Below are 14,298 nucleotides of genomic sequence, written 5' to 3' on the forward strand. Positions count from 1 at the left end.
GGTGGGGTGGAGGAGTGGGGGCAGGGCCCCTCAGCTTCCCTCTCGGGTGGGCTTGGGCCTCCGCTTCCCTTGCAAGGGACTGCTCCAGGTGGACGCCTGCTTTGGAATCTTGGCCACTGGGGGCCCCCCACTTTGCTCCTGTTGGGGAGCTCTTCAGCAGCACCCCCTCCATCCAGCTTGCTAGCTGGACGGATAGCTTCTTTGCCCTCTTCTCTGCCCTTGGCTGCTGTTCCCCAGCCCCTATGAACTATGAAGGGGTTCAGACTTTTTGTCTAGGTTGGACAGCAGAGGCAGGGGTTCACCCCAGGTATTTAGGGGGGCTCTGTTCCTGCCATGAGTTAATGTTGAAGGCAGGAGGAGTCAGAGGGAATCTTGGTCCCAGGAGTCCCCTCTCACTATCCTCATATCCTGGGAGGAGTGTCCCCCTGCCAGATCTGGGGCCCCACAAAGACCTTGAGCCATCTTCCCCCTGGAACAGGGGGGCTGGACAGAGAGGACAGCTTATTTCCAAAGAAGCTTTCTCCCGGTGGAATCTGGATAATTTCCCTGGGGAAACTCCAGCAAGAAAGGGCTCTGCAAACAGATTCCCATGCTGATAAGTTGGCATTTTGATGTGAAAGGGACACTGACCTCCTTTGCAGGGAAGATTCAGGAGCCTGCCCCACCCAGGGGAGCCTGGGGGCCCTGCGTCTGCACACCCTCCCCCAGCCCTGCTCTACTGATGCCCTCTATCTTCTCCTCTACAGACGACCGGAGCCTAGCCAAGGAGAAGGGTCTGTATTGTCAGAATCCCGACTGCATGGACAAGGGGCGCGCAGCCAAGGTAGGGAGGCTGCAGAGCTTGGGGGGCGGGGGCGGGGAGGGCACCTGGGTTAGGGGCACAGGGATCTAACCCTTCTCTGTTCCAGGCCAGCTCCCTGCAATGGATACCCACCCCAGGGTGCTGGGGAGGGTGTGGCTGGCTCAGCACCAGTGTTGTCTGTGTTCAGGGTGGGCAGGGCCTCATTGTGCCTGGTTTAAGATGCTGAAGGGCTGCTTCTGGCTCAGGGACAGCAGAGCTGGGGGGCCTGCTGTGAGGACAAGAGGGAGCAGAGATGCCCCAGAGCCCTTCCCTGCACTGCGGTCCTGGCAGCAGTCCTGAGATGACAGGAGCTCCGTCCCTGTGTCACGGATGAGGAAGCTGAGGCCCAACAAGGGGAAGTGACTTTCCCAAGGTTACTTTCCAGTGTCCAGCTGGCACCCCCTCCCAGCAGCACCCAGCCACTCTTTGGGTTTCGCCATAGATCTGGGATACTTTGGGGCTTCATGAAAATGACTGTGGCCTTGGAGGTGGTGAAGGAGCGGAAAGAAGGAGCAAGCTGGTCCTAGAATGTCCAGCTTGGGAGCCAGGAGGGGAGATAAGGCAAAGCTCAGAGAAAAGGAGGCCCGAAGAAAGACAACACTGATGGGGCACTTCTGTGCCAGTCCTTGTGCCACACATCTTCTGTGTCTTATGTCCCTTCATTGCGTTCTGCAGGGACGATATGATCACCCATTTTTCAGATGAGAATATCAAGGTTCAGAGATGTTATTGTTGATTCCTTTCAGACTGATTCCAGCTCACGGCTTTATCATGTATCTTAGCTCACTCATTGCTGTCAAGCTGGAACCAACTCTTAGTTCTGAAATCCTCCTGTGAGCTGTAAATCCCATGTGAAGAGACTATCCATCTTTCTCCTGCAGAGCTGCTGGTGGATTTGAACCACCAGAGAGGTGTTATCTCTGGGTTAGCAGTGCAGAGTTCAATTGTTCCCTCCCAGCAGCAGGTCACCAGGCTTTCCTTCTGAGGCACCTGTGAATGGGTATGAATAGCACGCAGGATTGGCTAGTAGTTGAGGGCTTGGCCATTTATGCCATCTACAGCTCAGAGAGCTTTGTGAATTGACAGATTCTACAACTCCAGAAGGATCAAGCTCAGATTTTGAGCTCTTTACAGCCCCCAGTTGAGTGACGACAATAGTACGTGCCATTTCTTAAAACCCTGATACTCCCTCTAGCCTTCTGAGGTCTTCCTGTTACCAGCCCCGTTTAAACAGAGAGGCTCAGAGGGCTGAAGGGACTCATGCATTAAAGATTCAGAAGCTGTAGAGCTGGGATTTGAACCCAGAACCAGGCTTACCTAATGTCAGAGCCTGTGCTCCCAGCTACCATACAGCTCAGCTCTGCCAGCTGCAGGAAGTTAAAAATGCCACCCTACCCCTACCTCTGAAGTCCTTCACTGTGTGGCCCCTCTTCCACCCAGGCACCACACAGTCACAGTGCACAGGACATTGTGAGAAGGCATGTGGGAGACTGTTCTGAGGGTGGGGAGAGGAGGGGGCGGTCTCCAGTTGCTGTGGCCACCGGGCAGGGAGGCGGCTGTGATGTCAGATCCAATCTGCTGTTGTGGATGGTGCCTGATATTGGGGCCTGTTGGCCAGCTGCCTTTCCCCCAGATGGGGACACTAGGCAACAAGTTACCCCAGCTCCCCCAGCAGACATCCTGCCAGAAGCTTGCAAGGCCATGGGGCCTCTGTACCACGTGAGGAATGGATGGTAACAAGGTGGGGTCAAATATTGTCCCAGGCCCTCCTCTTGGACACCACTAGGCTATCAAGTGAGGCTAGTGGAAGATAGCCAATCTCTGAGACCAGCCACATCCTGCGCTCTGCTGCTCCCAGGCCTGTCTCCAGCCTAGCCTTGTCCTAGGCTGGAGCTCGTCCATACTGGCACTGGGGTCAGCATCCTACAGGGGGAAGACCTAGAACCTGTCACCACTGAGACCTCCTTTGGGATAAGTGGTATTGGTTCAGCCTGGTGCCGGGATTCTGTGTCATCAGAAGCCGGATGACACTCTGGGGAAACTGGCCTCTGATGGAAATGAAATGTGGCTAAGGCAGAGTGGAGGACGAGGGCAGTCTGAAAGGTGCATGTCACAGGCAGGAGTGAGGAGAAGACAGGAGGAAGACGTAGATCTTGTCAAGGGGGTGTCAGTCAGGAGGTAAGCGAAGCTCAGGTTTGGTAAGAAAGGAACAAGAATTATCTTTCTTGCTGTTGCTGCTAATAGCCATGCCTCACCCAGCGCACCTCTGTGTCTAGTGAGATATCAGGTCCTAATGCTTTTCTCTGATCCGTTATAAGAACATCATGAGAAAGGCATCGTTATTGTTCAAGTAAAGAGACTCACTTATGTCACACAGCATGACAGGCAGAGCTCAGTCTGGAGTGGGACTTGTTTGAAGGATATCTCATTCATTCAGTCAGTCAGCCCTGGGTATCTTCTGGTGCCAGGCTCAGTTTTAGGTTCTGGAAGTCCACAGAGAACAAAGCACCTGCCCTCCCCCTGCTGTTGACATCCTAGCACTACTGAGAGGAGGAGGTTGGGACTGCCAGCGTTCACACAGACTGAGGAAGGGCCACCTGCCAGCAGGGCTGAAGCCTTCTGTTCCTGGGTCCACCACTCTGAGTTTTTTTTTGGCCTTTCCTGGGAAATGCGGCTTCTCAGATGAATCAGCTGTTCCATCACTGTCTCTTCTTTTCTTTCTTTATTTTTTTCTTGTTGTGTACCATCAAACCAGATCTGACTGGCACAGGAGGAGATTGCACCTCCTTCTCCAGCGGAGCATCTGGTGGATACAACCACACACTTTCAGGATTGCAGTGCAGCCTCTTACCACAAGGCCACCAGAGCTCCCTCCATCACTGTCTTTTGTTTCACTATGGTGGGGCTGGAGGAACAACAAGATGGGCTTCCTGGAGGAGGCCTACTAGAGTCCTGTGGATGGTAGAAATGCTGCAGTGGAGGAGTGATAAGTGAGCAGAAGAAAGATATTGTTGGTGCGGTGCTGTTAACTGAAATCAGATCAGCCCACAAGTTCCCCTGTGCGCAGTAGAGTGAAAATACTGTCCATCCTGTGTCAGCCACGTGACCAATTGCATATCAAGCTGTTGTGACTCATGGGTTTTCGTTGGCTAATTTTTGGAAGTAGAATCATCTCAGAATGGAAGAATAGAACCTGAGTTCATTACGTGGAAGGGAGGCATTTACCAGGAAACCACTAATGCCTAGAAGAGGAATAATTGGAGGTGATATAAGCCAGAATAGTCAAGGGAAACGGGGAGGAGACAAGGATGGTTAGGGAGCCCTTGCCTCCTAGGTGAGGAGTCCGAACTGTCTCTGGAGCAGAGATCAAAAAGAGAAGAGTTAAGGCACACAGTTCAAATCTACCAGCTGCTTCCTGGCAGAAAGATGGGCAATCTCCTCCCATGCAATTTACTGCCTCTGAAAACCTATGAGTCAGTCCTGATTTGATGGTACACAACAAGCTCTTACAATGGGAAAGAGGCAACATGGCTTTAATTACAGTATTAAATTCACACACAAATTAATGTCTTTTTTCAAATATTTATTTTCATGGCAAAAATAAACTATAATATATTCAGTTCACATATATTACATTTAGTTGTTCAAACTTTTTGCCCATTAAATGTACACACTTTTACAAACCAATTACAGTTTAGAAGAATCAAGCTCTTCTGATGATACATTTTTTACAGTATAGCTCAAACAGTACACAAGATTGCTTTTTTGACTATAAAGTACTAGACAACTTTTTTATACTTTTCAAAAAGATGAGCTCCCAGTACCTACCTTAAATTACAGGGACAACTTCCTAAGAAAAAAATTTTTGTGGAAATTTTCCCCACTTTTGTTTTAGGCTTATTAAGGTTGTCAGAAGACCTATCAACATGTTGGAATTTTTATTTAGATCTATTTGCTATCCAGAGGTATAAAAGATGCCCAATTTTCTGAATGGCCCTTTTCACTGATTCAGTTTTAAACAGATAATGTAACACAGACAATAATATTTCTTGTTTGTAATCCACCAAATTATTCCATGTGAACTAAAAAGTATTTATAAATCAGAATATGCTCTTCTGTTCCACACACTTGAATAAAACATTGAGGTGTTCTTCAAAAAAGAGAAGAGTTTCTTCGCCCTTCTCTGGGATGACGGATTTTAGAGTAACCTGTAGCAATGAATGTGAGTTTCAGGTCCAAAGCCTACCCCTTTTAAGCTATGCGACCTGGGCAAGTCACTGTAACTCTCAGTTGCCTTGTATAGAAGATGAACCTTCGAGAATTGTAGCCAGGATGAAGAGGATGTGTTAAGCCTGCAGTGAAATATTTAACGCGGAGCCTAGAATATAGTAGGTGCTCATAGCAGTAGAGAATGCTAGCAATGATCATTCACTCCTTTGTCATGTCAGAAAAGAGAAACATACACCAGATTTTGGGTGTTTCATCCCTGAGTGAGATTTCTTGGCTCTATCCTAGTCCCTACCCAACTGAACTCCTCTGTTTATCAGTCACTGCAGACCTGTCATGTTCCTAGGCAGGGGGAGCTCAGAGTCTGAGGAGGTGATGGAATTGCTCTCCCTCCCTCGCTGAGGGCCAGGTGACCCCTGTCAGGTAACCACTGGAAAGTGCCCTGTCTACTGTTGGGCTCCTCTAGCTGGGTGTGCATGTTTGCTCAGAGTTACAAGGGGACCTGAGACCACAAGGGACAGATAGGGCACTACATTTAAGAGGGCACAAGACTCTGGAAATACTGTTATCATTTTGGAACAAAGGTTATGATCCTGACAGCTACCATTCAGAACAGGTCCCTCATGGGCTACTCAGCGCTGCCCTGTGTGCCCTATGTCCCGCTCCATTTGTTGATGAGGACACTAAGTAGCAGACAGGTTAAATTACTTGTCAAGGCAAGGTGTGGGCGCTATCCAGGTCAGGGTGACCTCTGAGCCTCCCTTTCCCAAGGAGCTGTCAGGAGGAAAGGGAAGTGAAATGCATGGCTCCCAAGGAACTCTAGTGGAAATTAAGAGAAGTGAGTTTTGGATCAGTATAGGAATGAGTTTGTAACAGCTGGAGCTGGCCCAGATGTGGAATGACTGGGGAGGTTTGCAGTATAGAGGAGAGGCTGGATCTGATGACCTCAGCATTCCTTTCCCGCCTAACAATAGGCTATGAGGTGGCTGAGATGGGTCAGTGTGTGTGGGAAGGATGGGAAGGGTGTGTGCACGCATGTGCATGTAGGGGTGGCCACAATGAAGAAGCTGAGGTGGGGGTTCACTGTAGAAGAAAGTGAGCATCTGAGATCTAGATGTAGAAAGAATGAGAAGTATGAGAATACAGAAGATGGGAGTTGTCATTGCTCTGCTCCTGGGCAATGCTTTGTGGGAAGGATACCAGAATCCAGGGGTGTTGTTGGGTGATCAAGTTTTGGGGGATCTTTGAAGTTATTGGTTAAGTATAGACAAATCTCAGCCCTGTCTGCAGATGGAGAAAGGGAGGAAAACTTCTGGGCCCGGGCTAAATATTTTGTAAGGGAGCAGGTGAACGTCAGGGGCATTTGACCCTGGAGGCAGAGAGAGGGAAATAACACAGAGACCGGGCCTTAAATGAGATGCCCTTGCTGGGGCCAGTCCCAGAGCGGTCAGTGTTGCCGAGAGGTGCTGGCCAGGTGAGGGGTTAGAGGGAAGCGGAGTTAGACCCTTCTGAGCCTTCATACCCGCGCCCTGTGGATGGAGCTGAGATTTGCTCGAAGCCGGTTTACTGTTCAAGTCACGCCCCCTGCACTCACCGACAGAACCGAGACTTGATGATTTAGGGGAGGTGGAGGTGTGCTGGTGGGCTCAAATAGGAATGCAGGACTAGGCAGTGTTTCTGTTCTGTTGTACTTGGGTCGCTATGAGTCGGGACGGCTTAAGGATCCCTAACAACAGGTGTGCTAGGGGCGCCGCTTCCTCCAGGCGGATCTACAGTCCCTGAGCTCTGGTTCCAAGTGCAGAGTTATTTTAAACTTGGGCTGCTGGAAGAAAGGAACCGGAGGGCGGAATGGTCCCCTTTCCGTGCTCTGCCAGGCGTGGACAGGAAAAGAGGGGACACAGAGAAAGGCGGGCACGTTTCTGGGGCGCTGACGAGGGCGCAGTCAGCATTCAGCTATTTATAACGGAGCGGAAGCGAGCGCAGGGCCGGCGATTCCAGTGCTCTCGAGGGGTCTGGGCAGTTCCCGTTGTTGGCCTTTGCTTGTGACCGGCGAAGTTCAAGCCTTACACTTGAATTAGGAGGGATTTTGAACTTTCTGGGGATCTGTACGAGGCTGGCCCCCTAGAGGACAATGACACCCGCCCACATGCAACCCAAATCCTAGATTACCCCCAGGCATGGGCTGGGCGTTCTGCCACCCCACGGCCGCCAGGCTGGCGCGGCCTCTTTCCCGGGCCCTCAGCTCCCCTGTCTCGCCGGCTGCCTGGATGGCACCTCCACGCCTGCCCAGGTGGTAGCTCCCTGCGCCGGCCTACCGTAATTCCCCTATGTATCGTGCCCGCCGCTGGCGCACAGGCGGCTGAGCCCTCCTGGGGTCTGGTCCCCCCTCGCTCATCGCACCCCCTGGAAGTTTTGGCAGCCTTGGCTGAGAGCCATCCACAAGCAAAGAAACCCTGAGGTGAGTCTCACGGGAAAGTGCGGAATGGGGCCCCGGACAATAACCGGTCTGGGCGCCAGGGTACCCTTGAATTAATGGGCAGAATCTAGAGTGGAGAGCCTCACGCAGTTCAAGACCTAAGTGTGCGCCAAGCGTCTGTACCTCCATTTACTTTCCGATGTAATGAGCTCTAGATCCTACTTCTGCCCCAGTGACTATAGGGTAGAGTTAGCTTGGTGATGTGGCCCTTAACTCTGGTATGAGATTGTTACAGGGCGGAGGATTCCGGAGGGGCCTTGTCGCGGGGGAGACATTGTGATTCTGGCAGCCAAATGTCAAGATAGAAAGTTCCCTTAGTGCCAGCAGGGGGCGCGAGAAGGCTGTGCCTCGGGCAGTCTGGGCTGTGCACCACTGGCCCTGGAAAAGTCCAAATCTACCACAATGGAAGATGAAGACATGAAGCCCCAGTAAACGTCTTCAGGTTTGGGGGTTCTGTGGACGTTCTGCTGTTCACCTACCCTGTGGCTGGGTTTCAGGCTTGCTGTAGGATTCAGCAACCATCTGTAGATGTAAACTTCCAGAAGACAGGCCACTGCTGTCTTTGCACAAAGGGGACATTGAGGCTTAGTGAAAAGAGCAGTCTCCATTAGGGGTGGTGCATTTGTGCAGAGGTCACAGATGAGGTGATGGTCACATATCCCGGCCTCTCCCTCTCCCTAGTGCTGGGCTCCTGCCTTTTTGTATTCTTTTGTACCAAGGAGGCCATGTCCCATGTGGTGGCCAGGCTGGGAGAGTTCTCTGCAGCCCTGAAATCTGCCAGGCACGGGGAAGGCCTCAGGGCAGGATCTGTCTCTTGGTAGGCATTGAGAACCCCCAAGACGAGAGTTGAAGCCTCAGGGTCAGGAGAAGTTGGGTGGGCATTTGGCCCTTCCCCAGATCAGAGGGAGGAGGAGGTGGAGCAGCCTGGTGGAGCTGGCAACGCCCTGGCAGGCCTGCCCCCACATGTAGCCTCAGCCCTGGATCTAGAAGGTGCTGGGTGGGGCCTTGGACCCAAAGGCTCCCTGGGAATTTAGACCTGGTGGAGAGCCCCTGGGCAGGGCTGTCCCTAAAGCCAGGGAGTCTCATTTTTGATTCCAGGTCAGTCGGCTGCCAGTCCTGAGACCTTGTCTTAGCCCTTCCTGAACAGGGAGCCGCTCTCCTATCCCAGAGTAGGTGACAGTCCCAACTCATTGTGGGGGAAGGGTTGCCCACAGGCCTCTGCTTCTCTGGGATGGGGGAGGTGGCATTGTTGGGAGGGGGTACTGCCTTGGAGACTCCATTATTCATCAGCTCCAGCATCTGGTTTCTGGGTATCAGTTTCAACAAGCCAGCCCTGACTCATGAGCCTGGAGCTGGGGCTGGGCTGGGGAGGGGCCCTTCCCCAGGGAGTCAGGGGATGGGACCTTTGGGTTTACTCTTGAGCTGCTAAACCTCCATAGAGCAAGGAAGGAAGGAAGCCAGGAGGAGCCAGCCAGCAGGCACAGGAGGGTGCCTTTCCTTCTACAGGCTCCTGGCCCCTAAAGGAGCAGCCCCTACCCTGGCCTGAGACCTGGACTGCAGCCTGACTCAGAGATGACAGTGTGCAATGGGGATTACAATACCCTGGTGACCTAGTAGCCTGTCCTGGCAGTTTTCTTTGGTGCAACCCTTTCACCCCACCAAGGGAGTTTGGAGATTTGTCCCCCAAAAGTCCTAAAGGCCCTGCTCAAGCCACCAGTTGGCCAGGTCTTCACACCCCCTTTACCATGGCACAGACATAGTGTCTAATACAGAAGACATCTGTTCCTCCCTTCCTCAAAAGTGGCTTTGAAAAAAAAAAGTGGCTTTGCAGAAGGTTACCTAACCTCTATAAATCTCAGTTTCTTCAAGTGCCCTTTTTAGGGTCTTTGAAAAGAGTGAGTGGGACTGGACTTGCTGCCCACAGCTTCTGGGCCAGGTCTGGCCCTTGGGAGTGTCCCGTGGTAAAGCAGCTGCCAGGACTCAGACTGGCCAGCCTGGGGGCAGCAGCAAGGGAGTCAGGGCAGGAGCAGCAGTATTTGAAATGGAAACTGACCTGCCTAAATTAGCAGATTCAAGGACTCTAGGATGTATACCTTTAGTCCTCCTCTGCCTTAAGATGACCTAGGGAACGAAGCCTGCTTAGTGGAGTGGCCTTGGGGGGAGGGATTGTACTTTTCAAAGAGAAGAGTGAACTGGGGGTGGGGGGACAGGGAGAAAAGTGCAACAATGAATGAATGGAAATCCAAAGCCTCTGCAAACTTTGATTAAAAATTAATAATAATAATAATAATAATAATAATAATAAATACAATATACAGAAGCAGAAATAAAAGATGACCTAGGGAGTTGCACTGCTTACCCAAAGGTCACGACTTTCTTATTGTTAGGATCTACCAGAGTCTCCTCAGGAGAAAGTTGGTCAAACTTCCTTCACCTGTATGGTTTACCACCTTGGAAGCCCAGTGGAGGGTCAGCTATGATTCAGTTCTGAATTGACAGCAATGACTTTGGTAGCCCTCTACCCCCCATCGCTGTCTTCTCTCATCCTTCCATGGATGTGACCTGCACTGAACACTTCCTGTGTGCCAGCTGTGATCTGATTGCTGAGGATGTCTTGTGAGTGGTACAGACAAGGCCTCTGTCTTCAGAGGAGGACATTCCAGCAGGGAAGAATGAGGAGTAAGAAGGGAATGAATATATTATTACATCTCAGAAATCCCAAGAAGATCATTCATTCACCTGAAGGGGTGGAAGGGTAAGGAGCTGTTTGTTTTTGTTGAGGAAAAGCAGAAAGGCCTCCTTGAGCAGGTGACATTTCAGCTAGGTCCTGGTGATAGCCATCTGACCACCAGGGATGTGGGGTGCCCTAGGTAGAGAGAATGCAGAAGCAAAGGTCCTGAGGTGCCTGAGTTTGGTGTGTGGTAGGGTCTGGGTGATCTGAGCTGGGTCTTTATTTTAAGCAAATGGGAAGGCACTGGATAGTTTTCCCAGAGAAGGGAACTGAGCCAGTTATTAGTTTATAGAACATCTGCTTGCTGGTGTGTGGACAGTGGGTGAGCCCCAGTGTGGGACCGTAGGGCCCCTCCCTCCTCCTACAGCATCTTCAGAGATATCTCTGTGCCCCACCTCTGTCAAGGTGAACCAGATATAGAAGGAGCAGTCTGCTCAAGGAGTGGGTATGTTAGAGACGTGATGCTCCCTCTTCCCTCTGGGTGCTCAAACCAGGCCATTCCTGAGTCCTACAGTCAGAAGTCTGGGGCTCAGTACTGCCGCTGGGTCACTTGATATCATTTTCCCTCCATGTGATGAAGGAGGATAATAATTCTTGCATACCCCTGCCTCCTCCCAAGAAGGTAAAATCGCATTGACAACTTTACTGGGAAGACACCCTAATCCCAGCTCAGGTCAGCTTTCTCTCAAGCTTGGCTGAGCGCCCCCTGGTGGTGGGCAGTATGGAAGGTCACCTGGGGCTGAAGTGCAGAGGGATCTGCCTGGAGCAGCAGGGAACTCTGAGAGGTGTGGGTTTCCTCCCACGATGCACCACCAACAGGTCTTGTCTTATGTCAGCCAATAACAAGATCACTGGGCAGCGCCCCACTCCAGGTTCCTATTATGCCTGGGCGGTGAAGGGGGATCACTTGAGTTGAGGCTGAGGGGGCTTCTGGCAGAGGGGCAGAAGAGGGCATCTGGGAGGCAAACATTTGGTTGGGGTCTGGAGGGAAGTTGAAGTCTGAGCTGAGAGGGGTTCCCCAAGGCTAGGGAGACTGGGATAGGGTAGTGTGTGCCCCTTCCCCTACCCCTCTGGCCTCCACCATTGGCCTGGATTGAAGTTCTGAGGCAGGGGTCTCCAGGGCTGTGGGAAGTGGGCTAAGATGCCTCTCTGGCCAGGAGCGACCCTCTGAGCTCTTGACTGGTATTTGAGACGTGGAGTCAAAGCAGAAGTTTTGGTGGACAGGGGGCTCGCTTTAAAGTCCTGATCAGCATGGCAACCCCAGCCAGGGTGGTGAAGGGGGGTCCAGAGGTTGCATCACAGGGTTGTGTGTGGGCTCACCGTTCAGTGCGCCCAGCTCCTTCCCCACTCTTTCTCTGCCTGTACTTCGGAGTCATGGGGAGAGCAGGTCTAGGAGGGACTTTTCTGGAGACCCTGAAGTTAGTGCTGAGGGAGGCGCTTCCGGGGCTTGGCGGGGAACGGGGGTCCACTATCGCAGCAGGGTGAGGTGTGCCATCGGCTCAGCGCGCTCATTTCTCTGCACCCCAGACTTTATGTTCGCAACTTGTCCCCCCAACCCCCACCTTGGCATTCTGGGAGCAACCCGAGGCGGGAGCAGGTCTAGAGGGACCCTCTCCGCCTCTAGGGTTGAAGTGGAAACTTGAGGAGTGGGTGAAGGGTGGTTGCCCTGCCCGGCGAGGTCGGGGACTTGCAGTCCGAGGAGAGGAGGCGTGTCCCCCAAGGGCGCCCCCGCGGGGTCCGGGCGCGCTCGGCCTGGGGCGGGTGCGGCTGCACAATGGCAGGAAGCGGGGCTCAGCGCTTTGTCCGGCGGGCGGCGCAGACCGCTGCTTCCTCCGGCCGCCATGGGGACCGGCCCCGGCGTCTCCGGGCGCCGAGCGGCCTCCAGACCCGGCCTCGGACTGTCCTCTCGGGATTCCGCGCCCTGCTGGGCCGGGGGTCGCGCCAGCGACGGTGAAGGGCAGGTACGAGGGGCGTGGGCAGGGTCCCCGCCCCCAATCCGGGGGTCCTGCGCGCGCGCACGATTATGGGGGCTGGGGCAGGGGTGCTGGCGCTCAGTGTGGCCTCTGTGTGGGGTCCAGGCCCAAGTCGTGGGATCCCCTCACCTCGCCATGCACTCTCTGGTGCTCTGAGGCAGGACCCCCGCAAACGCCCTCCTGCCGTGGGGTCCTGAATCCCCACCCTTGGTCTTTTGTGTCTGAGGCGCTCTCCGGACACACCTGTGGCTTCCGGGCCTCAGGGGGTCACCCTTCCCCCCTCTTCCGCTGCCCCAGGCCCTGCCCACACCCACTCCTACCACACTTGGCTCTCGCTGGTGCCTTTGTGTGAGGGGAAGGGTGACTTTGGGCCCTCCATGTACATGGGTGGATCTGGACCTGTCCCTGAAGGCCCCCAACTCTTTTCTGTAAAACTAAGCCCTGTCCAGGAGTCTGGCTTTGGGAATGGGCTGCCCTGCTTCAGATTTGGGGATGCCTTGTGCGGATGAAGAAAGGCAGTTCTGTGTTTGGGGGAAAGGATATTAGAAGTGGGACAGAAAGATAAGTCCAGGGGTGCTCCCCACCTTAACCTCCATCTCCCAGTTGAGTTTGTGGTTCAAAATCGGGGGACATGGGCAGGAAGGGCCCTAGAAACCACCTTAGGAATCCCACCACCTGCCGTGAACCAGGACCTGGGTGATGGACAAATCTGCAGCCTTTGACCCAGTGGTAGGCCGGGTACCCACAAACTGAACCTGACAGGGCGCAGTGGAAAGGCCAGAGGGGCGTGATACAGGCTGGACACACAAGAGGACCACTGAGCTCGCAGGCTAGGGGCCTGGACAGAAGAGCCACAATAAGGCTAGTGCGTTCCCCAGATAATCGAAGTTGGGTCCCAGAATCTGCAAGGCTGGCCCTCCACTCCGTGCCCTTTGGATGTGTTGGGAGGTGATAGCTCTGCCTGGGCTGGGGGAGGGTGCTGCTTCTTCAACTCTCATTAACAACAGGACCCTGAAAGACTCAGCAATGGTAGAAACAGCTGCTCTGGTCCAGTAAAGCTCTACACCCTTGCCTCTCTACTCTTGGGGTACAGTTGTAAACCTACTTATGAAGGGCAAAGCGAGGTGGAAAGTAGGGATGGATACCTGGCATTTGGGCTGCCATCAGGAATGAGTCATACTGTCCACAGATACCCACTCAGTGCCTGCACCCCAAGAAATCAACTCCCTAGTGAGGTGACTGACCCCTAAGCTCCAACCTCTACACAGTGTTCAGAGTGCCACCTTCTGAATACTCCTTCCTTCCTTCCTTCCTTCCTTCCTTCCTTCCCTCCCTCCCTCCCTCCCTCCCTCCCTTCTCTTCCTTCCTTTCTTTTTCCTTCCTTCCTTCCTTCCTTCTTTCTTTCTTTCTCCTTTCTTTTCTCTCTCATTCGTCAAATCAGATCTGACTGGTACAGGAGGAGATTGTCCCTCCTTCTCCATCAGAACATCTGGTGGTTTCAAACCACGCACCTCTGGGATTGTAGTGCAGCGTCTTGCCACTAGGCCCCCAGAGCTTGCCTGACCACTGTTTTCTTACTGATGGAGGAGTGGAGGAACACAGGAGCAAGCCTGGAACTTACTGATTTCTTTCTGGCTCCACAGCCCCTAACCTCCCTGTGCACACCCAGGAGGTGATGTGCATGTGTTTAAAATCCTGAGATCTGAAGCTGGACACACTGGGGTCAACTCCTGGCTCTCCTGGCTGTGTAATCTTGTACAAGTTACTTAACCTTTCTGAGCCTTATTGACTTCCGTAAAATGGGGCAATAGTAGCCCCTCCATCCCAGGATAGGGAGCTCCAGTGGTAAAGAATTGCACAGCCAACCCAAAGGTATGTGGTTCAAATGCATCAGCTGCTCTATGAGGGAAAGATGGGCAGTCTTCTCCCGTGGGATTTACTGCCTCTGAAAACCCACTGGAGGGTCAGCCGTGGGTCCGTTCTGACTACAGCCGGGAGGAGATGACACACTTAAAGCCTTCAGTGTAGGCCCCAGCACTCGGTAACTGTG

At 53.0% G+C, this 14,298-nt stretch overlaps 1 protein-coding gene across 2 annotated transcripts in view; it reads left to right on the forward strand.

Moving 5' to 3' along the window:
• PLEKHG5 (pleckstrin homology domain containing, family G (with RhoGef domain) member 5) overlaps positions 1 to 14,298 on the forward strand; it is a 34,533-nt gene that overhangs the window by 468 nt on the left and 19,767 nt on the right. The window contains exon 2 of one of the 2 annotated variants that reach the window (XM_006885791.1): positions 747 to 823. In XM_006885791.1, coding sequence (XP_006885853.1) covers positions 800 to 823 — 24 coding nt within the window. In that variant the 5' untranslated portion in view covers positions 747 to 799. Of the gene's footprint in view, positions 1 to 746; positions 824 to 12,116; positions 12,237 to 14,298 lie in introns of those variants that run through there. The other variant, XM_006885790.1, reaches the window with a different exon arrangement.

Source organism: Elephantulus edwardii, unplaced genomic scaffold (genome assembly GCF_000299155.1).
Source record: "Elephantulus edwardii isolate Elephantulus edwardi_28Jun2011 unplaced genomic scaffold, EleEdw1.0 scaffold00045, whole genome shotgun sequence".
Classification (NCBI taxonomy): domain Eukaryota; kingdom Metazoa; phylum Chordata; class Mammalia; order Macroscelidea; family Macroscelididae; genus Elephantulus; species Elephantulus edwardii.